The sequence below is a fragment of the Cucumis sativus genome, chromosome 3, assembly GCF_000004075.3.
Source record: "Cucumis sativus cultivar 9930 chromosome 3, Cucumber_9930_V3, whole genome shotgun sequence".
Taxonomy (NCBI): Eukaryota; Viridiplantae; Streptophyta; class Magnoliopsida; order Cucurbitales; family Cucurbitaceae; genus Cucumis; species Cucumis sativus.
The window spans coordinates 6,711,163-6,735,806 of record NC_026657.2 but is presented as its reverse complement, the minus strand read 5'-3'; the positions used below and the strand labels follow the sequence as shown (position 1 = coordinate 6,735,806).

At 36.0% G+C, this 24,644-nt stretch overlaps 5 protein-coding genes across 12 annotated transcripts; 2 read left to right on the top strand and 3 right to left on the bottom strand.

Annotated features, from left to right (window-relative positions):
- Nucleotides 1-93: 93 nt before the first annotated feature.
- Nucleotides 94-5,850, bottom strand: LOC101203286 (heterogeneous nuclear ribonucleoprotein Q). 3 transcript variants are annotated; one of them, XM_011652353.2, is made up of 9 exons: nucleotides 5,561-5,850; nucleotides 4,321-4,779; nucleotides 4,106-4,225; nucleotides 3,831-3,971; nucleotides 3,567-3,743; nucleotides 1,493-1,700; nucleotides 931-1,106; nucleotides 704-789; nucleotides 94-607 (listed from the first exon to the last, which is right to left on the bottom strand). In XM_011652353.2, the coding sequence occupies exons 2-9, from the start codon at nucleotides 4,717-4,719 to the stop codon at nucleotides 466-468; spliced, it is 1,449 nt and encodes a 482-aa protein (XP_011650655.1). In that variant the 5' UTR covers nucleotides 4,720-4,779; nucleotides 5,561-5,850; the 3' UTR covers nucleotides 94-465. The 3 variants fall into 3 exon arrangements, with proteins under 3 accessions (XP_011650655.1, XP_004133787.1, XP_011650656.1); XM_004133739.3 differs by having other exon boundaries at nucleotides 4,109-4,225; XM_011652354.2 differs by having other exon boundaries at nucleotides 4,321-4,721; nucleotides 5,561-5,832.
- Nucleotides 5,851-7,103: 1,253 nt separating this feature from the next.
- Nucleotides 7,104-10,328, top strand: LOC101203367 (pentatricopeptide repeat-containing protein At5g15010, mitochondrial). Of its 4 annotated transcripts, none has more exons than XR_004214857.1 (2): nucleotides 7,104-7,638; nucleotides 7,876-7,888. XR_004214857.1 is itself a non-coding variant. In XM_031881652.1 (2 exons), exon 2 carries the CDS (start codon nucleotides 8,188-8,190, stop codon nucleotides 9,991-9,993), a length of 1,806 nt encoding a protein of 601 aa, XP_031737512.1. In that variant the 5' UTR covers nucleotides 7,177-7,638; nucleotides 8,085-8,187; the 3' UTR covers nucleotides 9,994-10,328. The 4 variants fall into 4 exon arrangements, 2 of the variants coding, with proteins under 2 accessions (XP_031737512.1, XP_011650654.1); XR_004214856.1 differs by having other exon boundaries at nucleotides 7,803-7,888; XM_031881652.1 differs by lacking the exon at nucleotides 7,876-7,888 and adding an exon at nucleotides 8,085-10,328 and having other exon boundaries at nucleotides 7,177-7,638.
- Nucleotides 10,329-10,661: 333 nt separating this feature from the next.
- Nucleotides 10,662-13,630, bottom strand: LOC101202814 (40S ribosomal protein S6). The gene is made up of 6 exons (XM_004133737.3): nucleotides 13,480-13,630; nucleotides 13,333-13,397; nucleotides 12,464-12,521; nucleotides 12,257-12,365; nucleotides 11,639-11,911; nucleotides 10,662-11,170 (listed from the first exon to the last, which is right to left on the bottom strand). Exons 1-6 carry the CDS (start codon nucleotides 13,483-13,485, stop codon nucleotides 10,929-10,931), a joined length of 753 nt encoding a protein of 250 aa, XP_004133785.1. The 5' UTR covers nucleotides 13,486-13,630; the 3' UTR covers nucleotides 10,662-10,928.
- A 324-nt stretch (nucleotides 13,631-13,954) lies between these two features.
- Nucleotides 13,955-15,991, top strand: LOC101223084 (UPF0565 protein C2orf69 homolog). The gene is made up of 3 exons (XM_011652351.2): nucleotides 13,955-14,213; nucleotides 14,296-14,586; nucleotides 15,118-15,991. The coding sequence occupies exons 1-3, from the start codon at nucleotides 14,106-14,108 to the stop codon at nucleotides 15,703-15,705; spliced, it is 987 nt and encodes a 328-aa protein (XP_011650653.1). The 5' UTR covers nucleotides 13,955-14,105; the 3' UTR covers nucleotides 15,706-15,991.
- Nucleotides 15,992-16,427: 436 nt separating this feature from the next.
- LOC101222847 lies at nucleotides 16,428-24,171 on the bottom strand. Of its 3 annotated transcripts, none has more exons than XM_004133735.3 (6): nucleotides 23,951-24,171; nucleotides 22,635-23,076; nucleotides 20,686-20,996; nucleotides 20,528-20,584; nucleotides 17,336-17,745; nucleotides 16,428-16,934 (listed from the first exon to the last, which is right to left on the bottom strand). In XM_004133735.3, exons 2-6 carry the CDS (start codon nucleotides 23,021-23,023, stop codon nucleotides 16,653-16,655), a joined length of 1,449 nt encoding a protein of 482 aa, XP_004133783.1. In that variant the 5' UTR covers nucleotides 23,024-23,076; nucleotides 23,951-24,171; the 3' UTR covers nucleotides 16,428-16,652. The 3 variants fall into 3 exon arrangements, with proteins under 3 accessions (XP_004133783.1, XP_011650651.1, XP_031737513.1); XM_011652349.2 differs by lacking the exon at nucleotides 23,951-24,171 and adding an exon at nucleotides 23,831-23,853; XM_031881653.1 differs by lacking the exon at nucleotides 20,528-20,584.
- Nucleotides 24,172-24,644: the final 473 nt, after the last annotated feature.

The following is a 24,644-nucleotide window of genomic DNA, read 5'->3' as shown; positions in this document are numbered from 1 at the left end:
CTATTAAATTTTTGCTTTAAACATATTTTGAATCCTTCAAAAACAAAATATGTTTAGGAATAATTAAGCTGCAAGAAATATAACCAACGCAGATTAACAAAAGACAAATGAACAAAAATGAAGTTATCCTTCACCAGTGATTACACATCATTTCCACCTTGGAAAGAACACCAAGAACAATGGGAGAGAGAACAGAAGATTTAAAATTTGAGCAGAACTTTTCAACTGCATCGCTTTGGTACACATAATTTCTTTGTTTAACTCTATGTTAATAAGAATTGCCAGAAAAGCAAATCATCCTCCAATTTATCCTGAAAAAGGATCTCAATGCAATCTTTTCTCAGTCATTCAAAACCTCTCAGCTCTCTCTTATGTTCAGTTTCTTTTACATTCTGTTTCTGGGTGGGGGATCTTGTTATTTCCTGTGATTTAGCCTAAGGACCCATTGTCTTCAGTTCTTTATCATTAATAGGGCCGATACCTTCTGCCACGGTTGACATCATCACTACTGCTACTACCTCCTGAACGACCCATTGTTCCACCTGATCCATTGCTCCTCTCACTTCTTCGAGATCGAGAGGGGGGCATTGGTACTCCAGGTTGCTGACTGCATTCATAAGTGACAATATATACAATTTACAATTATATATATATAGATTATATAGATAAAATGGACTTCGAACCATTAAGGGTGATATCTTACAGAACATAACCAATTCGACCATCTGGTAAAACCATTGGTACCATCTGCATTCCCGCCGGCATTGGTCCCCTACCATAAATCATTGGCTGTTACATGGAAAAAAAAATCCATGAGATTAATGTCGAGGAAAAAAGAAATTTATATTTCTTTTCTTTTCACTTTGGGAGATGCACCTAACTGAGATGACGCAATATAACTTTTTTAGATAAGAAAGAAAAAAAATTTACCTGATGGAAGCCAGCAGTAACACCATACCCACCTAGGGAACCATATGGATTTCCACCATAACCACCGTATCCACCATGAAGAAGATGGTTGGGATAACTTCCAGATATATGGGAATAGGCCCCATCTGATTTTTTATCACTTTGAGGCTTTGCAAGGACAACCTCCAAAAGTTGGCCTGCAGATTAAAATCTCTGAAGATTATCCTTTGGGTTGCAATTGCAAGAAAAAAGTTAAAACAAAGCATTTCTCTTTATAAAACATTGTCAAATACAAAAGATCTGTTTAGACAACTTGACTGCTGGTGATTCATCCTACTTTACTTTTAAATGTTGAGGATATGCTGTAAATGAAATTCCACACATAAGTTGAACAGATCGTCCAATTCAGTAAATAGAGATAAAATAATTCAACAAGCTGTCAGAAAAAGATTGGCTCACGGGTGCATCAACCAATAGAAATAAAAGCCAAAATATGTTTTAACGTTTTCTTCCTAAAGAACAGGGAATGTTATTGTTCATTTGAGATATAAAATGTAAATCTCCAAGAATATAAAAACTAAACCTTCAATTTCATATTTCTCTGTCTCTTTGACAGCCTTCAATGCACTTGACCTCTCAGCATAATGGATGAATGCAAAATCCCGTTTACTACTCCCAGCTTTGCCAGGTGGCATATTCACTTTTGTCACTTCCCCATGCTGCTGAAACAATTCTTTCAGTTGCTCAGTAGTAGTATTCTCGGGAATGTTTTTCACATAAAGAGCCTTCACCTGCAATCCATAAAGTTGTAGATCAATAATAACTTGCTAGCACAAATAAATAAAACCAGGAAGTCAATGCCAATACAAAACAAGCGTTTAAAAGACTTCGCCAATTACAATGTAGTACCAAACTATCATGTGCTTTTAAATATCTTCCTGTAATGGAGACTAAATTTTATTTCATATTATAATTCAATTCTTTCAAGTACACCTCAATAGACAGTCATAATGAAAAAGATCGAGTTTTCCCTCACCTCTTCAAACCATTCCTTAATCATTTTGTAAGAAAAAAGAGAGCAAAGGGCTTCCCCAAAAAGAATGTTACCAAAGCCATGTTGATTTCTGATTTGAACCCTGACTTATTGGATGTTAGCTGCACCCAAGCACTTGTTCCAACCCCTTCTACCGGAGTCAGCTTCACGATCTCTTCTTCCTCCACCGTTTTAACTTTAAGCATTCTGCTTTTTCTTTGCCCAACTCTAAGGTGAAGTTTTTGAGAGGTTCACTCTGCATCCCAAGCATTTCCTCAAAAAAAAAAGGTGAGTCTTCTTTTGACTCTCCTTTTGGTGTCAGTAGTGAGAAGATGGCTCATTATAAGAAGTCAATTGAGTTTGAGAGGTAGGGTCATTTTGAGCTTCTAGAGACCAATCTTAGTGCTTTACTCGCTCTCATTCCCAGTCTTGCGAAATCCCATTAAATATTAAAAGAACTATTTGGGTTGGATAGTTTTGAAGCAGCCAATTGCCTCTTCTTGGGGTTCCCTTCTTTCAAACTGAAGCATGTGGAGTACAAAATTTCAGTCTGAAGTGGGCGCTTTTCGACTAAGTGTTTAAACTCTTTACTAATGTTTCAGTTCTTTGTTACTTTGGTTCTTTCGTTGTTTCTTCTTTGTGATCGTTTGTAGGTCGTTTTCATATTTCTATTGCCAGAGTTCATCTTTGTTTCGTTTGTTGGATGAATTGTTTTCTTTTTTTGCTCTTACTCTTGTTCTTCGGTAATTAGTCTCATTTATAATTAATAAAAAGGATTGTCTCCGTTTCTTAAAAAAATTTAAAGGTTACAAAGATGGAACAATTGGAAACATGTTTACCAAGGTGGTGCACTAAATGTTCTTTCCTAGAGAGAGATTTTCCAGAAGACAACCTAAAAAATTAACTTTTGTCATTCATGCACTTAATCATGTTACCTTGTAGTTAGTTATTATTATTTTAAAAAATCTCAGCTTTCATGGAGAGAAATGGAAGAATGTTCAAGAACATATAATTATTACTATTTCATCTTCAGTTTTATTTCAGTATTCCTTATAAGTTATTGTGGGAGAGCAGGAGCATCTATAGGTGAGAAGGTTGAACAAAGGAGAACCAAAAGCTATATGTTTAGGTTTTCCTTTCTTTACTTCATTTAACTACGGCATAAGAGTAGACTAATGGCTTGTTAAAAATGATAGTTATAATTCACTAAAGTTTGTCAGTAGCCAACTAGAGGATTAGTGAGGTGCAGCAGACTATTCTGTTCAAGGTTTTGTACTGAGCTTGGGTCAAAGAGGAATTTAGGCAATTTGATTCAAAATCACCAAGATAACCATCTTTATAAGTTTATAACCACATTTCCTTACTCAAAGTTCAATTGGTCAATCGATATATTTTTATGGCTCGAATATTTCAAATTTGGTTGCCTTGCTTAGTAATTGAAATTGAAATTGAAAAAACAAAACAGCACGAAGGACTTTTCTCTGCCCATTAACAGTTTTGGTTTACTCTTTTAACCTTAGTACCACAGTTTTTAACAAAATTCCAGTTGATATAAAATCTCAAGGTACTTGAAATTGCCATGCAGATCCCATATAATTTTCTCCAGTCATGATAACTTGATTACCTGAGCAGCAGCAGAGTTATCGGGCATACTTTTTGGATCAGCCCAACTAACAGTTGGGGAATTTCCATCCAGCTTAAAATTTGCACTCGACATTTTCTGCCTTGAATAATCAGCACAGGCATTGTTATAATACAGAACAAATGCAAATCCACGATTTCGGTTTGGGTTTTGAGGATCCTGCAGTAGGTTATACAGAATAAAGCACATAAAGCCTCAATAACCATTGATTTCTGAAAAGGTAGATGTATAAATTTGCAACTTCACCTTAATAAGCTCAATGTTTTCAACTCCAGGGCCAACCCCTTCTATAAGTCTCCTAAACTCATCATCTGTCCAACTTTTTGGGACATTACCAATAAATAGTCTGTGTTTAGAATCCGACAGAGAACACCGTATCGTTTTACCCTGTATTGTGAAGGATGAACTAAAATCAATTTTAAATTTATCGATGATGGATGGAGATGTGAAAAGAGCAGCTTTGATGCTTTTGAAACATAATAAAGTAACAAGGACATCAAAGTCTTGAGGAATCCCACAACTACCTTGACTTCTTTACCATGCAAATCCTCTATAGCCTTTTGTGCTGCCTCTTTGGTTTTAAACGCTATAAAAGCATAACCTTTGCTTTCACCCGAATCTTTGTCTTTTATTATCCTTATCTGCAAAACAATTGTGTTACAGAACGTACCTCTAAAATCAAAGGTTCAAAGAAAGGAAGAAAGAAAGAGCACGAGAGAGAATAAAAAGTGCAGACCTCAAATATTTCTCCTAGGGATTCACACATATCTCTCAAATCTTCTTCTAAGACATCACGTGAAAGTCCACCAATAAAAACTTCAGATCCATGAGGAGGAAGGGCAAGAAGCTGAGCATGCTTCTCAAGATCATCTTCATCTAATAAAGAAGATGACTTTTCTCTATTTTCTATAGATTCTACGGATAAGTTATTTCTATCATCTGAAAATTTATCTTCCGTGTCGGTCCCAACTTGAGGCTCTTCGCTTACTTCTTCAACATCCTCTTCGGGCAGTTCACCAGCTCTCCTATCTACTCCATCCTCATCTACATGTTCCTCTACATCATCATCCATCTCTTCCATGTAATTGTCCTCTTCAAGATCCACCCGCTCCTCGACTTCTGAACCATCTGCCATGACTGCTTCACGCCACAGATAGTATCATTCAACAAACAAATTTGATAAGCACAAAATCACCTGTAATAAAGTGAATGCATTTACATTATAAATATGGTTATGTATCAGTAACTAGTAAAAAGAAAATGGATAAAATAAATATCAGAATGAAAATATGCCCACTTCAGTTCATTGAAGACACCTAGAAGCAACATCATTAGGAGTTCAATTTAGATTATATGGATAAGAATCAGCGGAATTAAGAATTTTTGAAGTAAATTCCACAACACTTTCTCTGAGATGAAGAAATTCTAAAAACTAAAACGAAGGACCTGAGGAGAGAAAATACGATGTCTGCCCACAGAATTACAAAATAAAATCCATCGGCACATAAGCCTGACTCATGTTTCATCAACTAGTGTGGTTCGTTTCAAAGACATCCAATCCCAAAATACTAAAATAAACAAAACGCAGCCCCCTAATATGCAAATCGAACAAAAAGAATACAACGAAAAGGAAACACCTCGGTTTTCCAATAAACGAGACCCAGAATCGAATAGTAACAGACAACGCGAGAAACGAATGGATATTGCAAAAATCTAACATCCTATTGAAGAACACGAACCTAAATGGGAGTGGTACGAGACCTAAACACAAATAAGCAGGATAAATCTCGCCAACATGCGCATTGGGAGGCAGCTAAAGAAACCAAAAACCATTAAAAAAAAAAACACATCACTATAAGCAATTCGATCAATAGCACATCTAGACACCTTAAGGGACTGAAAAATGAAGAACCCAGATAATGAAATAGGGAAAAAAAAGGCGAAAGAAGTCACAGTGGGAGCCTTGAAAGACATACCAGTGAAGTGAGGGATTCGGAAGGTACGAGAATTGGAATCTTAGTTGTGAGCGAATCCTTTGCGTTTCTGTATCTGGGTTGATTTCCTTTGGTTCGCTTGGGAACCTCAGAGAGAAGGGGGAGAATCAGAGGTGCGTTAGATATCTTAGAGTGAGTTTTTTCGATTCGGGCCTTTGTGTGCAGAAGGGGAAGCGGCTCTGGGCTGAAACGACGAGGGCTTGAAGGCGGATGGGCTAAATTGGAAGCCGAATCTTCTATCTACTTAAACGTCGTCGTCTTCTTCTCCCGCGAATATTTTATCTCTTCTCCGTTGCCGGGTTTGTTCTGCGAAATGCCTAAAAAGCCCTTTTTATACCAAAAATAGCTATTCGATTATTTGTTTCTAAAGCTACCCTCCCATTTCCAAATGCATGAAAATAAATATATATTTTTTCTAGGGTTTTTTAAGAAAACTTATGCTTTCCCTTCTCCTTTTAATTTCTCTTGAACTTGTCCCAATTATTAATAATTAATTTGTGGTTTTTAAATTGAATTAAAAATTAATTTTGGTGAAGGGGAGATAATGCACCTAACCTTCAAGTGATGCTAACCCAACTTAGATATCTAAGTCTGTAAGAGGAGAATTAGAATAAATAAGAATAGAAGTACTAAAGATTGTATTTATAGGAATTTTCAGTTGAAATTTATCTTAATCCCACTCCTATTAAGATTCCAATTTTCAAATCTTTTATTATTATTATTATATTTTTTTCTTTATTCTACTAAGCCAAAACATAATTACCCGTGAAAACTTGACTTAGTTGATATAAGTATTAGAGAATCACATTTCATGGTTCAATTCTTCTTTTTTTTCCTTATAAAAATATTAAATTTATAATTGATCAAAGCTAAGACATTGTTACAAAAATACCAAACATGCAAATTTTGATGGTCTAAAAGACCTATTTGAAAGGTCCAAAATTTCAAATGCCTCCTTCGTAATATTATTGTGTGAAACTATATCATTCATCTAACTACTTATTTATTTAGTGTTTTTTTACATATTCCTCCTAAGTCGTACAATTTTATTTTATCTCCCATGAACTTCTTCTTTGTTGTTTGACATGTTTTTTCTCATCTCCCACGATCTCTCTCTTCCTCATATGGCATACACATTTTTTTTTCTCATATCTCACCCATCTTCTTCTTATCTGACATCTTATCTGACACAGTTTTTTTCTTTGTCTTGATCTTCAATATCGTGCAATAACAACTGAAAATGAGTGAGACAGAATGACACCAACGAGATAAAGGAGAGCGACACCAAACATGGAATACTAAACTACTTTTTTCGTATGTGTACAAGTGATTTTGATAATTATAATCGAATTTAACGTCAACAAAGAGTTATTGACATTTAGAAGAAAAGAAAAACTAACGGGTCATTCCACGTTTTCCCTCCAACTTGTAGGTCATCCATCCTCAAACATCAAAGGGTAAAAGGAACATATTTTACTTTCTCAAAGTGGTTTTTTGTACAAAGTTACTGCTGGGGCTAATTTTGCAAATTTTCTCGTCTTCTTCTGCAAACAAAGGCCCGAATGGAAAGAACGCACTATGTGATGTTTAACGCAGCTCTGATTCTCCATGTTCTCTGAAGGTCGCAAGGGTAAAAGGAACCAATGTTTAACGCAGCCCACACTAGACCATGCATTTGGAAATTGGAGGGTAGCTTTAGAAACAAATAATCGAATAGCTATTTTCGGTATAAAAAGGGCTTTTTAGACATTTCGCCGCACAAACCCGGCACCGGAGAAGAGATGAAATATTCGCAGGGGAAGAAGACGACGACGTTTAAGTAGATAGAAGATTCGGCTTCCAATTTAGCCCATCCGTCTTCAAGCCCTCTCCGTCTTCTGCACACAAAGGCCCGAATCGAAAAAACTCATTCTAAGATATCTAACGCGCCTCTGATTCTCCCCCTTCTCTCTGAGGTTCCCAAGCGAACCAAAGTAAATCAACCCAGATACAGAAACACAAAGGATTCGCTCACAACTAAGATTCCAATTCTCGTACCTTCCGAATCCCTCACTTCACTGGTATGGCTTTCAAGGCTCCCACTGTGACTTCTTTCGCCTTTTTTCCCTATTTCATTATCTGGGTTCTTCATTTTTCAGGCACTTAAGGTGTCTAGATGTGCTATTGATCGAATTGCTTATAGTGATGTGTGTGTTTTTTTTTTAATGGTTTTTGGTTTCTTTAGCTGCCTAGCAATGCGCACATTGGCGAGATTTATCCTACTTATTTGTGTTTCTGTCTGATATTTCTCTATTTAGGTGTGTGTTTTTCAATAGTGTTTTGGGTTTTTGCCCACATTCCTTTCTGGCTTTGTCTTTTGCTATTTGATTCTGATCATTATTTGTTTTTGTATTTGGTATTACTCCCATGTAGGTGTGTGTTTTTCCTCTGATCGTTTTAATCTTCCGACTGTGGTTGCCAGCCCGTACAACTCGAATTCTCTCAGCTCTGTCTCTTTTTCTCTCAGAACATTCAACAAACACTTGGAGCTCATAACTTTTTCCAGAAGATGTGGAAAGTATGACCTGATTTTTGCAGATTGTTTCTAGCTAACTACTTTGGATGGAAGAATGAGATCAAAGTTGTGTGCATTTTCGCTTCTGGGTCGTACGTATTTCAGTTGGTCTTCTGTTAAATACGCCCACCATGTCAATCACAGAGCTCTTACCAGTGCTACCATGGCCTCTGGTTTTAGTTTGTGGCCTACACGCATTCATACTGTTGACACTGCCACTGTATCGAACTCCAATGTTGGGGATCTCTTCTCACTTGGCTTTTGTTCTCATTCTTATGTTTCTCCAAGCTCAAACCACGATATTTTACCTGCAACTTCGGAACAATCTTGTCACCATGCAGCCGAAAGTGATCATGAGAGCGACGATGATCATGACAATCTAGAAGAATGTGAAGAGGAGGACATGGACATCAATGACAAGGGTGTGATAAAAGATGTTGATGCCATTATGGATATATTTCGTGGGTTCAGGGATGCAAATCGAATACAAGTGAGAAATAAGCTTGAGCATTGCTTTATTAAGGTCTCAGGAGAGTTGGTAGTAGCGGTACTTTCTCGGATCCGTAATGATTGGGAAGCAGCTTTCACTTTTTTTGTTTGGGCTGGTAAGCAGCCTGGTTATGCCCACTCTGTACGTGAATATCATTCAATGATTTCAATTCTTGGGAAAATGAGAAAGTTTGACACAGCATGGGCCTTGATTGATGAGATGAGAGGAGGGACGCCAGGCTCTTCGCTAGTGACACCTCAAACCCTTCTAATCATGATTAGGAGATACTGTGCTGTTCATGATGTTGCAAAAGCTATAAATACCTTCTATGCTCATAAAAGATTCGGATTTAACATTGGACTTGAGGAATTTCAAAGCCTTCTCTCTGCCCTCTGCCGATACAAAAATGTGAAAGATGCCGAATATTTGCTGTTTTGCAACAAAGACGTGTTCCCATTTAACACAAAGAGTTTCAATATTATCCTCAATGGATGGTGTGTAATTGGGAGTCTTCGTGACACCGAGAGAGTTTGGAAGGAGATGACACGGAGAGGTATCAGTCATGATGCTGTCTCATATGCAAGTTGCATTTCTTGTTACTCAAAAGTTCGCAACCTTCATAAGGTGCTCAGGCTTTTTGAAGATATGAAGCGAATGAAAATTGACCCTGATAGGAAAGTGTACAATGCAGTCATTCACTCTCTTGCGAAAGGTAGGTGTCTGAAAGAAGCTGCTGATCTCATAAAAACAATGGAAGAGAAGGGTATTATTGCAAATGTTGTTACTTATAACTCAGTTATCAAACCTTTATGCAAGGCCAGGAGATTTGATGAAGCTAGAGCGGTTTTTGAGGAGCTTTTGCAGCGAGGCCTCTGCCCAACCATTCAAACTTATCATGCCTTCTTAAGGTTCCTGAGAACAGAGGAAGAAATATTTGAGCTATTGAAGAAGATGAGAACAATGGGGTGCAATCCAACTACTGACACCTACATAATGTTGATCAGAAAGTTCTGCCGATGGAGACAGCTTGATAACGTTTCCAGAATATGGCATGAAATGAGTGAAAATGGAATTAGTCCTGATCGAAGCTCTTATATTGTCTTAATACATGGTCTCTTCTTGAATGGAAAATTAGAAGATGCACATAAATACTATTTGGAAATGAAAGAAAAAGACTTACTTCCTGAACCAAAGATAGATGAGGTACTACAAACTTGGCTTGCTGGTAAGTCAGTGTTTCAAGAGAACCCATCAGATTGTTCTGGGGAAGGCAAGAACTCCAGCTTGTTCCCCAACAAAAATGATTTTCACCGACAACCTGAGATTAGAAAGGTTTCAAGACATCGTGGTTTCTCATTTTGGAAGCAGTAGAATTTTGAGTCTATCTTAGCCCATCAATCTAGAGGTTCAAATGGCTTGTTAGGTTCTTCGAGTGATGACTTTTGTTTTGGCATCTCACACTGGTTCTTCCATCTTTTAAACTATTTTACACACTACCCTCGATCTAAGAGGTCGGAAATTCTAATCCACAACTTCATGTGCTATTGAAATTGGAAAAGAGAGTTGTTGAGGACTATTGATGGTAAAAAATGTTATCATGTTATTGAATTAAGAAAAGAAAACTGACTGTCAATGGTAAATGATGCAACCTTCTGTTGCATCTCATCTTATTTGGTATCAATTTCTTCTGCTAGCTCAAAGTCAAATCAAGAGTTCGGTTAAAATAACTTTTTAACCATTTGAAGTCATTCCAAACATATTCTAAATGAGTAGTTAGAATATGAGTTGTTATGCCTTAACAAGAGTCCTAGGCCGCAATACTATTCTTTGGTGTGGAGGGCACTAAGAAACAACAAATTAATTTGATTTTTTTTCCGGGGTACAGTGTTCTTGTAAGCAAAAATATCCTACTGGGGTTTAGGTTTGAATTCACTTTCTTCATTTCCTGCCACCAAGCAGAAACTGCCACCTTTGGTAGTTATAAGGTCTTTTTTTATCTCAAATATGGCTTTCATTTAGTTGTTAAGGACTCATATCCCTCAATCAAGTATATGTATAAATAACTGTCAATAAGTGAATACAAGTGAAATGGAGATTCTAATCTCTACTTTGGTGAGAAACAACAATTTACAATTTGCATGAATCCATAAACAAAGGGAAGAAGAAAATGTGGACTAACAGACATCAAAACTACCGAAACGTTCCAGATCTCATATTAAGCGGCCGCGAAAAGTACACTCTTGAAAGAAAAACAATATGGCAAATATAAAGATAATAGAACACTGACACCAACAATGGGAACAAAACTAAGCAGCAGCGATAGACGGCTTTGAAGCAGCAGAGAGTCTGGATCTCTTCTTTGCTAAACTCTCACTACGACGTTCTCTTTGCTCCTTCAACCTAGAGGCCAGGAGCTTCTGATACTCAGCAGCCTCAGACTTGGCCTTCGCAATTCTCTTCTTTTTCTCAGCAATTCTTCCTCGCTTCCTCTGCAGGGTCAGTGGGGTAACCAACCTCTGAATCTTGGGAGCTTTGCTAACCTTTTTGCCTGCCAATCAGATAAAAATCATCATAAACGAATCATAATATATGGAACTGAAAAAACAATTTGCATAAAATAAAATTCTATGGTAGCTAAAATTAAACTAGGAGATTAGTTCAGTTACAAAGCACGATCCACTTAGATGTTCGACCAGGAGCAATATTGAACAACAATGTAATCCAATGTCAAATGAAGGTTCATTCACCTAGAGACGTTAGGACAATACAAAGCAGGAATACATCCATCCAATAATCCTTGAGAAAAGTATTAGACCTCAACTAGTACTTGCACCATCTATAAGGCACAGTTGAAAAAAGTATTTCAAAGTGAAAAAAAAAAAGTGTTTTCGGATTGATTTTCCAAGCACTGGCAAAAATGTTTTTGAGTGTCTTTGAATAGCATTTAGAATGTCAATCAAAATAATCCCTTATTTTTTTATCACAAGTTCAACCACAAAGGAATCACAAACCATACCAGATTTTGTGGTGAATGATCTACGGTATGTGTTAACATACTTTCGAACATCATCCTCCTTTGACAAATTGAAAAGTTTGCGAATCTTGGAAGCCCTCTTGGGACCCCTCATTCTTGGTTTCTCAGTGTCTGTCAAGCCAGGAAGATCATTATCTCCCTTCTTCACTATAACCAGATTCAGAACAGAAAGGTCCTGGCTCACAATGCATCCACGCACAGACTTCCTTCTGCGTTCTCCATTGCGCCTACCATAACCGCGGAAACAAGGAGTACCTGGCCACAGAAATCAGCATACATGTTTGCATTAATTATAATAGTGCAATAAACTTGGATGAAATTACAAAAGATTCTGCCCAATGGATTAAAAAAAAAAACACCTAGGAGATCAATTTACACCAAATAAGAGACAAGAAAGTAATAATATACTAGAGGGTTGCATTGTAATCTTGGACAGTGCAATAATCTAATGAAAACAAATAACAAAAGCCACAAATATGTTTTTGGTAAGAAACTAAACATTATTGAAATAAATGAAAGAAAATGATGATATAAATAAAAGCCGCAAACATGATCAAATGGGCTAACTATTCATTCACTAGTATAAACAGCCCCACAAACCTCTGTGTAGCAAGAGACGGACACGACCAGGGGTCAAAACTCCCTGTTTCATTGGGAAACCCTGCTTGTCACAACCTCCCATAATCTTAAAAACATAGCCCTTGAATTCCTGTGTAAGAGAAAATCCTAAATCAGTAAACTCGGAGACAGCAACTAGAAACAAAGATCTCATTTATTGGATAGGGCGACAGAAGACCACACACATACCTCTCCAAGGGAATCTCCAGCGACCTCCTGGGAGATCCTCTTGTCAAAAAAAGCACGGCTGAACAATGACAAAAGGATAGTTTTAGTACATGATGAAATTTATACCAGGTTTAAAATGATGGAAAACATACAAAACAAACAAGAAGAGACAGCTAAGCAACATTTCATATAATCATTTGATATTTAGTTATCCATTTTCCTAAATTGTGGTAAAGATTTGAATTCTTAGCCAAATTCCATTTTTTTTAAATACTAAAACTTTACAATGTCCAAAATTTGATGTAGATTTTGAAAACCTTGTAATATCTATCATTTATAATACAAATTTTAATTTAACATAAATGAATTGAGTTTATAATATGAAATACTACGATTGTTTTTTTTTAATATTAATATGCATTTAAAATTTAAATTTTGAATTTACTGGAAAATGTTTCCAGAATTTACACGAATCGGACTGTTCAGCCCAAAAACATTTTTAAAAAAACAATTCAGTTCAAGCAGGGGGAATCTAATTCATATAAAACATCCATACCAAACATGGCCTTAGTGAAATCCCACAAAGCAAGGCTGAACGGTAACTACAAAATTTAAACGGCAAACATATCGAATAAACGATTTCAACACTACTCTACTGATCAAGATGGGTCCATTTATCTACTGTAGTATTATGCAACTCGAATCACAGTGTTTGAATTAAAAATATGCTTTTCAATATTCAATTAGACCAACCCCATGTCCATATAATTATGTTATTGTAACAATATGAACATTCGACTAAAGATGGACAAAAAGCTCATCCACAATTAATGCACCACCGTTCGTCACTTTGACAACAAATTAAAGAATAAGAGAATTTGAAATCTAACAGTTTCTGATCATCGTCGATTTCGAGCTTCTTCTGGCAACCAGTAGTCGGATTGGCGATATTAAACTGGAAACACGAAAAGTCAAAGTTAGTAAAGAAGTAGAAGTAGAGAAAAGAGTGGAGAAGAAGAGAAATTTAAGGGCCGAACCTTCATGTTCAAGAGTGTAGCAGTGGCGGCCGCAGATATCAAACAAATGAAGGGGTGAATTCCGGCTTTAGCTTTGGGCTTTTAAATCTCCCCATAATCCCTTATATTTTCTTGAAATACCATTTTTGCCCTCAAACACTTTCTTTACTTAAATTACAATTTTGGTCTCTCAATTGTTTTTGACAAATAACCCCTAAAATTTTAGAAGTGTATTCTTAAAAAATGGTAAAAGAAAAATAGAAACAATTAGATTTCTATTACTATATATATCAAAATTTTATTGATAAAAATCTGAAATTTTGGTAGTTGAGTGTATACAAACTTTGATTTTATGACTAATAGAATTGATGAGTTAAAATGTTGAATATATAATTAACCTATCATTTGGGTTAATTTTTTATTTTGTAAAAGCTAAAAAATCTCTCTATAATACAAATTCATTGGAAGTCTAATATCATATTATACAAATTTTAGTCTATGATTCAATGTGGAGTACATCATTCCCAAAATTGGATGACACAATACGAACATTCTACGGACTTCAATTTAATCTAAAATAGGGGGGAAAGCAGAAATTGTAATGTTTCTGTAGCCGATTCAATTGAAGCATCTTGTTGACGATAACGATGGATCGTTGGAATGGAATTTTGAAGGTTCCATTGAATTCAAACAGCCGCAAGTTTTATAGAGTTGCGGTGTCACTCTGCCTTTCCCCAACCTCCAAAACATTGACGGTAAGTTTTGAAATATTCTAATTCCCCTGAACTACACACCGTCCTTTCAGATTGAGGGAAATACTGTATACTGTTTTGTTAGGTTCCTCGTGGAAACGCCATCTTCTTTAATGGGGATCGGGTTGAAGGGACGGGAAATCCAGTGATTGAGAGGTTGTCTAATCTACAGAACATAGCTGAAATTTTAGTTTCGAAATTTGGAGATTCCACCAATGCATGGGTTGTCGAGGCTTCTGATTTCAATGGAGCTTTTGCTATATATCAGGATTTTATACCTTCTCTCAATCGGTGGGGTGAACCAAAATCATATACTCCAAATGGGTTCCCTGCTTCACTGTCAACCGTTTCACTTTTGGGAAGTTGCTACAATGAGGTATTGTCTAAATGTGTCTTTTGAGTCAACAACATAGGGTGTGGTTTATTTGAATATATAACTATTTGGTTTATTAGTGGAATGGTATGCCGAAACTGGTTCCGTTACGCTCAACGAAGATTCGAATCCTCACTTCTTGATTAATGGCGTATGGCTAAACCAGAAAAGATTCGACTCCATGACCTCTTAGCGGTGATGTATGCCTAAACCTGTTGAGCTACATGGTTGAAAGATTCAAATATTTAACCACTTGGTCGAGGGTGTGTGTAAGGCTAAACTAACTAAGCTATGTATGCCTACACCTGCTGAGCTATGATTTAGATATTTGAATCTCCCACCTTTGATCGAGGGTGTGTATGTCTAGATTAGCTAAGCTATGGATGCCAAAACCTGTTGTACTATGGTTGAGAGATTCAAATCTATTAGCTTTGGTTGAAAGTCTGTATGTCTAAACTAATTAAGCTATGCTTATGTTGACTGATTGCTTGCGATTTTGAGGTGAACTCATGCACTTAGTTGTGGATTTGGCAGGTAAAGAAGATAGTTTCTAGGGGAAAACCAAGATCACAGGAAACCGCCATATCTACACTGAGCTGCTGCACCCCCGAAACAATCATTCTTGGATTTAGCAAGGGTGGTACTGTGGTTAACCAGCTAGTTACTGAACTTGGCTCCAAGGACTTGATGGCTGCTGATGAAAATCTACCTCTTTCTAAGCAAGAATCGGGTGTTGAATGTTCTAAACTTGATGAGATTCAGTTCGTACCAACTACAGGACAAAGCTTTTTGAAAAGCATAACAGAGATTCATTATGTGGATGTTGGGTTGAACTCCCATGGTGCATACCTTACAGACCCTGAGGTAATCAAAAGAATCTCCAGCAGTCTTATTCAGGAGTCAAGAGGAATCCGTTTTGTTCTTCATGGTACTCCAAGACAATGGTGTGATCGCAGAAGAGTTTGGATACGAGATGAGAAGGAAAAAATGAGGAGTTTTCTTGAATCTGAAGCTCTGAGAAGTGGAGGAAACTTGAAGGTTAATGAGAAATTTTATTTTGCTGATAGACCTGCGGACATGCAGATGCATTTTGAAATAATTGAAAAGTTGGATGTTTGTTGATAGCCCTGTTGTCGGGTCGCTGGAATTTCAAGAGTTCTGGATACTATGTTGTTCGTTGTACAAAATGAACAATAGATGCGAGAATATTTATTCATACAATCAATGTACAAGAGTGTTTTACTTTTACAATTAAGCTCACTTGTAATATTTTTACAGCAGATGCTTAGTGATAATAGTAAGTCGAATTGTGTAAATATTGTCAGGTCAAAACAATTTAGTTGCTATCATACTTTTAAATTTGTAACAAACAATCTTTTTGACAAAGTAAATGTCAAATTTGCTTCAATAGACTAGTTGCTTTACGCAAGTATAAAGAAAAAGGCTTTATTAAATATTATGAAAATATACGATGGAGAATAAATTAAAAGCTTTCAACCCAAATTTTTTGAACTAATTTTTATAGTTCAGACATAAATTACTCAACTCCACTTCGTAAATTTTTTTCCTTTCACATTTGAAGTTGCTTAAACTTCTCAATATTATTAATTTTTTTAGAAAAGAAATAAGATAAAAGGTTAGAAATATGAACTTCCAAAAATCTTGACTTCGTCTGATTAGGATTTAGAACTAAGTTTACCACAAAAACTGAAATTTTGAGTATGTAAACCTGCCGTTACTAAATTCTCATCCACCTGGAATATCATGCTTCCTTTGTTCACACAATAATAAGCAATAAATAGAAGGAATATATATTCCTGTACCTGTACTACTAGAAATGTCTGTGACTGTAGCCAACCACTGTGGTTTAATGCTATCTTCATATTAACATAATTAATGGATATTTGCATCATGTACAAATAATCTGAGTTGATATATGCAGATGGGAGTAAAGGCATGTAAAATATACAAGTAGAAGTAGAACAAAGAACCATTAACAAAATTCTAACCTCCATCAATCACATAATGAGAAGATAAATAGCCATCTTCTTTTAGTCCCATTTATCCAGCTAACTTGTTGCTTTCCTATTCTTCTTACTTGAACCAATTTTTCGCCTTCCCCGCTTTCTTGTTTTCTTAGATGAATTAGGTTTCATAGCAGAAGGGGATTTTGTTTTGTGCAGCATGTCGGGCTCCTTGTCCTTTGAGGTTAAGTCAGCTTGCGAAATTGCAGCTAGAGAAATACTTTTCTGCTCCTCTGAATTTTGAAGCTCAACCAACTGACCTTTAACCTCTTTGGAAAGTTGCAACTCTTCCTTGACTGCCGAATCTTGCATCAGAACCTTCTGAGTCTGTAAACATACAAGTGAGTTTCAATGTTCAGAACTTCCATCTTTTACTATGATGCAAGTTGCCACAGCCACACGATAACCAAGATGTTATTACATAAGTTTTGTTGGAACAAAATCAAGGGGTTTTTGAGAACACGGAAACTAAATGGTTTGATCAGTCTGAGGCAGCTAGATGGAAAAATTCTCAATGGTGGTTCTCTTTCTGAACTTTTCTAAGCTTTTCTTTGCAAGAAATATAATGAATTGGGAGGTCTTTGCCAGAAATATAGTGCTTTATGGTTTCTATTCCTTTTCACTCCCATAGGAGTTGGCTGCTGTTTTTCCATTTCATTAATTCAAAGATCTTATCTTTTCTTGTCAAGAAAAAAAAAAAGTTGCAAATAGCATTAGACAAAACTTACCGTTCCACAATCCGTGCTCCGCATCATATCAGGAAGTAGCATGACCTCTCCATGAGTTTTGATTGCAGTTTCAGGCATTAGTACATCTAATGCATGCTCAGACATGTGTTGTGATGCTTCATGCAAAGACCTTACTAACTCATCATTTCCATCTCCAGGTGAAGCAGGATCATCACTTGATGATGCAAGAGAGTATAGCTGGTTGATTACAGAGAACTTCATGGGATTTTCATTCACCACCTTGTCAATTCTGTTCTTCAACTCATGAACTTTTGACTGTGCAGCTTCAATTTTAAGAAAAATGTCTTCCAAATTATTGTCATTATTTCCCAACATAGAGGATGCCCATCCATCAGTTGCGATTGTTCCAAAGTCATTGATGTCATCACGTTTTATATTCCTTGTTTTGTCTGTAGATATCAGGGAAGAGAATCAATAACCTAGTACACTAGCTAGTGACTACTTCAAAAAAAGAGTTGGAGAAAATGTAATAGACATTGACTCATGAATCTTAACCCTATTTAACATAAATAAAGAACGCATCATTACCGAAGAGTTCAAAAGTGTATAGTGTGAAGCACAAAAAAGTTGAATAGGATCCTTAAGGTTGTTACAAACACTAGATCTATTTTCTTCTTTTTTCTTCTCTTTATTTTTTATAGGAAACAAAACGGTATTATTGCCCATGTTGGCATGTCCAAAAAGAAGATGAGATGCTTCTAAAAAGCCAAGAGGATTTTAATGAAGACTCTCAATGGGCAGAAATATGAGTCAAACATAGTTACATATCTCCATGAACTCCCCATGGAGAAAACACAAAGTAGAAGAATGAAGTTTAGATAAATCTCAAAAAATGACACGAGGCAAGTGCAGCACCTGAACTATATTTCCACCAACAGCAGATGATTGGGAAAAATGCATCTGAACTACTCCTAATAGGGACCAAGCAACTTCTGAATAGATCATGAGGAGTCACAAAAGGAATGGTGGTGGTGGTGGGGGTGTTGGGCGGGAATCATAGCTCACAGTTTGAGATGGTTTGACATTCTCATTAATCCAAGTTTTGAACAAAATCATTAACATTCTTGGGTAAAGCATCAGGATAGACTACATACATTCTATATGCCAGAAAACCAGTAGTTGGAAGCAACAAGATGGCTTAAGTCTCCAAAATTTCTGCTGTTGGAGATAATACCTGCCAGGGATTAGGGAGTTATTGTACGTCAGACTGTTTTAATTGCACCATGCCCATAATGTTTATCACCCTCAAAAGTAGGGACCAAAGGATGACCTTGACTATTCTGTGGATTTGATTCCAAAAAAGCAATTAAAGGTGTTTAGAAAGGGCTTCACATTTTTATTTATTGTAGTTGCTAATTGCCTTAATCATCTACTGGCCCACAGTGCTGTTCTTGGTAATGTTGCAACTCACCCTGCTCGTGCATCCTCTTTTTATTCTGAATCCTCAATTTGATGATGACACCCTTTCGCTCACATTTTTAACAGGCCTTTGGTTTGAAGATCGACCTTTCCAAAAAGTGAACGGCTTGGAATTCATATTGCTGGCTCTACTATGGATTGGATGTTACCCAATTTTGGTTGTAATCACGGTCACTGGTTGTCTACTTACCTTGGTCTTCCTTTCAGTGGTAGTTTTGGGACCGTTTCCTTCTGGCAACCTAGGATTGAATGAATTCAACACAAGCTGCAAAGTTGGTATGCTATCACCTGAAATGGTGGTTACTATACTCTTATCAAGGATTCTCTTGCCAGCTCACCAACATATTACTTGATCCTCGTTTCCTGTTCCAACTAAAGTTGTAAAGATTTGCGATAAGTTGATTTGAGATTTTTTAAGGGAAGGTTCTCATGGTGAAGTGATGTTTATAATGTTAATTTGGCTTCCAAAATTGATGAGTGACCTTGCTATTGACAATTTGCGACATTGTAATATGGCATTACTGGCCAAATGGATTTGGCATTTTCTTCATGAAGAGTCTGCTGTATGGCAGAAACTTGTTATCGTCTAGAATTACACAGATAGAACTGGCAGAGGTTTGCTAATGCCTATCATTCTAGACCTTTTAAGTTTCCTTGGCAATTTATTAGCCAAACCATTAAATTGATTTCTAGAGTGCAATATTCTCTTGGTAGTTGGTCATATGTCCTATACTTCTTTCTGAATTGACTCAAGGCTTAGTTGTGGCCCTATTAGGTTTGCATTCCCGAGGCTTTATCGTCTTACTTCAGTTCCTAATGCTTTGTGGTTGATATGACGATTGATGTAACAAAGGCTTACGACTAGCAACTTCGTCGAAATCCTAATGATTAAAAAACAATTGATCAGTAATCTCTCTTTCATGGGAACTGTGAATTTTTGCTTCATAGATCTTTCTATGGTGATTTAGAAGTATCCTATTGATATTCTAAATATTTCCCTACCAATATTCTTACCACTACTCTGCCTCAAATTTAACCTTGTCCTTCCTAACACTCTTAGAACTCCAAAAAATTTATGTATTGAGAAGATTCTTCGCGGCCATCCCAGAAGGAAAAGAAAGGAAGAAGAAGATGATGATTTTATGGCACAATACTGTTAAAACTATCATCTCAGTGAAATGCATGAACTTTTTAAGGGTCAAGAGATATTGTGGAAATAATTGGGAGGCACAGTTTTTGTTATATTCTCCTGGAAGAATCTCCATAAGGGCTGTTGATCTATTCATGATGAGGATCAACAATGTCAAACCCACATGGAGGAAAAACAAAGGAATAACATGATCACAACACTAAAAAAAGCAAAATTGTTAGCTTTTAATCGTAAAATATCAAATATAGAACTGATTCATTCAACAGCCAAAGATTTAAAATAGCTTTTGTTAGAATTAGTGGGCTTGGGCAAAGGAAAGATTTACCCTAATTATCTTCCCTTTTTTATCATTAGCTTGTTGTCTATTTAATTTCCCCCTTTGTATCTTTCGTGAATAAGAGATAATAATAAAAATGTTAAGTCATAGTTTTTTCCCCAGTACTCGGGTTTCCACATAACTCGGTGTCTATTTTCTTTTACCGCTTTTAATAGCTTTCACTTTGGTGGCTATTATTACTCTGCAGCAAATTCCTATTTACCCATGACATATGTACAATTTATCGAAATCAACCAAAATAAATATTACTATCCACTCCACTTACCTAATTTAAGAAAAGTATCTTCCAAAGACATGTCATCAGCAAGAGACCTCTTCTTCTCTAGAATAAGAAACAAAACAAAACATAACTGCAATGTCATAGAGGAAGACAGAGACACTAGGAAAAAAAGCACTGCATAGAAATAGTTGAGGACTTGATACCATAATAGGAGAACACATTGTGATGTGCCATATATGAAGCTGCGTCAGTAGTTTCTTCAACCATCTTCCTTCCCTTTCTTTTCATAAATCTGTGTCTTTGAGTGTGATTTGAGAATCCTGTTGACTTCACAGAAAAACCATCCGCTGAGAAGTCTTTGTAGAAAGACTGCTTTCTTTGATCATATAATGCAAGTTCTCTATCATATTTTAACGATTGAGCCTGAAGTTTCTTAATTTGCACTTCTAACCATCTACACCGCCACATAATAGGACTTATAAACTTCCTCCAGTGAGCTGTCAACTTTTTCTTCCTAGAAAGTAGGATACATGTATAAACACTTGAATATCATAGAGAGTGAGGTAGAGAATATCAAAATTGAAGAATATGCAAACTTGATTGTATAAGTCAGTAAAAAGTTTGCCTTGTTCTCACAATGTCGGCCATGTAAACTTGCAAAGTGAAGGCAGATGAAGTCTTAACATTTTTAGAAATGGGCAAGTGTGCCCCAACCCATGATTCAAAACTTAACCAAGATTAAAAATAAAAAAGGCTTGTTCAGTTGTAACTGTCCTAGTCCAACGATACATATTTCAAGAATTTACAAAATTTAGAAAGGCAAAATTCAACTCAGCTTGATTTAGTTTAACATGGATTAGTATTTGATCATCAACCAAGTCAATAACAACCCGACCAGTATATAAGATAGAATATATATATTTTTAGAGCAAGGAAACTCAAGATATGATTTTTACAATTTTCTTAGTGTTAATTACAGTTTCATTTTGACATTATTGACTTGTGCATTACATTTTATTTAAATTAGAAAAATGGACGTTATGAAAGAATACAAGAGCCAAGAGGATCAACAATGGACAGAAAACAACAATGGACAAAAAACAAAAATGGCCTACAAAAGCAACCAGCCAAACAGGAACCAATGAACAAGAAAGGATCCAATCAAAGAGAATAAGACCTAATGAATAATCACAAAAGTAAATAAATATATGCAATAAAAGGTCATGTGTATCCTTGAGATTAGTCGAGGTACGTGTAAGTTGAACCAAAACACTCACAAACATAAAAAAAATTACAAATAAACACAGGCCCCAAAGTTAGGGGTTAAATCTTGCTAAGAATCAAACATCTTCAAATAAAACTCCCCACCCCCTAAAGATCCTGGTTGTTCATTATATGATGGTTGCAAAACTTTACTCATTTATTACTTTTTTGTTTTTGGTAAGCAACTGAGATTTCAATAAGAAATAATGAAAGAAAAAGAACATACAAGAAAGACAGCCCACAAAAAAAAAAAAATTGCAATTGAGGACCATTTTAGGAATAATAATTAAGGATATAGCAACATTTTTAAAAAAATTGCAAATATAGCAAAACTATCATTTGACAAATTTTGATATATTTGCAAAAATTTTAAAATGTTGTTATATACTTAATTATTTTGAATCTAATTGCTAAATTTGTAACTATCCCAAAAAAAGAAAAGCATTGGAAGCCCAAAACAACTACAAAAAGAGCTTCAATTTAAAAAGACCACGCCAAGATCATAGTTACAAAAGAGTCTATAAACCAGCACCAGCAAGAAGGCATTACAGTGGACTCCATCCTAAACATCCTCGCCCGATCTCTCAATCTCCCTAGAAATCCTATTATTCCTTGTGAACCTACAACTATGAGGCAATGTTTTGATGGTTAGCAGGGATATTTGTATTAGATAAAAAACTCTATGCTTTGTTTAATGAAGGCTCCAAAACAGTAACCAAATCAGTTCCATTTTCATCTTACAATTCTATGCCTTTTTTTGGAAAAAAAAAATCAAATTGTTAACCCACCAATAGCACACAATTAAGTATAAAGAAAAGTGGGGAAGAATAGAACAAACAAAAGCAGCAGAAGAGAAAAGAAAAAGAAAAAGAAAAAATACATGTACTACCTGGGAAATACTTCGCCATATCCATTAGAATTAGACTGCAAATTATTATCGCCATATAATTGGGATTCAACTTCTTCATCATCCAATAACAAACCATAATCTGTCCCAGATACAGTATCTCCAAACGAGCTTGAATTTTCAGTTGAAACATTGCATTCATTACTAGGACCTCCCTCACAATTTTCTGAACACCCAATAACATCAACCTCCATATCCTCACTTCTATTTAACATCATACTTCGTTCAAAGGATGAAGCTTCTATGTCATGAATGTTTTCCTGACCACTACTTGCATTCTGCTTATCTTGAGTAGCATTTTCGTCCTCCACACACCTAGAAACCTCCATCAACACTTCCTCCTTCGCTTTTGATCCATTTTCTAGTTCCATGGTAGTATTAGGCCCAAATTTAGGCACTCTTGAATGCAACAAGGCAAAAGCATCTGAACAAGTGAACAACGTCAGTATCCAATACGCGTACCCAACATTTATTCAGAGCTTATCACAAGTAACCAAAATATTTGAGGTCCAAGAATATTTCAAGCTTTCCAAATGAGAATAGCATAAAAGAGAACTTAAATTGGAGGTCCAAGAATTCATTCTCAATAGCCTATATATGTTTCCTGTTCCACGCGAACACGTTGTGTATATGTATGTTGAAAATAAGAAAGAAAAAGTTCACTAAAGAATTCATTTGTTGACCAAAATAGTTAGAATTCCTTTCTTCTTCTGTAAGAATTCGTTATTACTTGTTTGAAATCCATGAGAGCAACAGAAAGAAAAGAGTAACCTCACCACTTCCATTAAAAAAAGACGACGAAGGAAAGTAGTCTTGACCTCACAGTCAATCTTCCTTCTCGGAAAGCAAAGGGAAATAGATTGAAAACACAATAAACGCACGGATTCTATCGCCAAAAATTAAAGAGCCCCATTAGTGAACTGTAGCACAAGACTCAAAAAGCCTCCAGGAAAAAAATCGAAAAGAAAAATAATGGGCAAAGGAAAGCATTTAACTAACAAGAAAGAGGGAAGTAAGAAAGGACAACTTCCATTACACTCCAATAAAAAACATAGCAAATAAGGTCAAAGAGAGAACTTAAAAAGAATCTATCGCCAAAACTAAACCTCAATACAAATTTCTGGAGCATTAAAACTACCAAATTCGGGGAAAGCAGAACAGCACTACAAAAACTTAACTTGTTACGACAATCGAACACTTTCAAGGCCCAAATAAAACCCCTTTTCCTCCCAGTTCACAAACGTAAACGAGTTATGAAAAACCCCATCTGGGTTTCATCAGAATTGAGAAGAACCAACCTGGGATAGAGGGTCGATTCGTTATGCGCGATTCTTGTCGTGGATCAGCAAGGGAATCGAAGGAGGATAGTGAGGCGATGAGTGAGGGAAGTCAGATCCAGTAAAGTGAACGGAAAAAGAAGCGAAAGAGGAGGAAAGTGAACGGAATTGAGGGAAAACAGTATGAGTCAGAACGTGAGAACGTTTTACGCCAGAACAAAACAGAAACACCGCCAATTTTGCTTTCATTATATAGTTTTATGATGAATAAAATGGACCCCATCATGTATTAATCATGGGCTCCACCGTCCGCTATTTTCATATGATTGTCATCGTTTTATTGCAAATTATTCAAATTTAGTAGAGTGATCAATCTATATATCAGTGTGTATGTGTGTATATATATTATTTATGCTTAAATAGTTTTTTGTTTTAAGAATTATTCTTTAAAAAAAATACATTTTTAAAAAAAAAAAAAATTCAAACCATGTTTAATCTGTTTGGTTCCAATTTCCATATTAAACCTATCCAGAATCCTCAACAAAATTTATTCCAATTCTGATGGTATTACCTTTTATTCGTCGCACCACTACTACATTCAAAACGTTAAGCATATAATAAGTTAATAAGGTTTCTAACCTCTTCCGCAAAAATGTTTTATTAAAAACAACTTTTGAAAGAAAAAAAAACCATCAACAGGAAGGATTATAGTGGC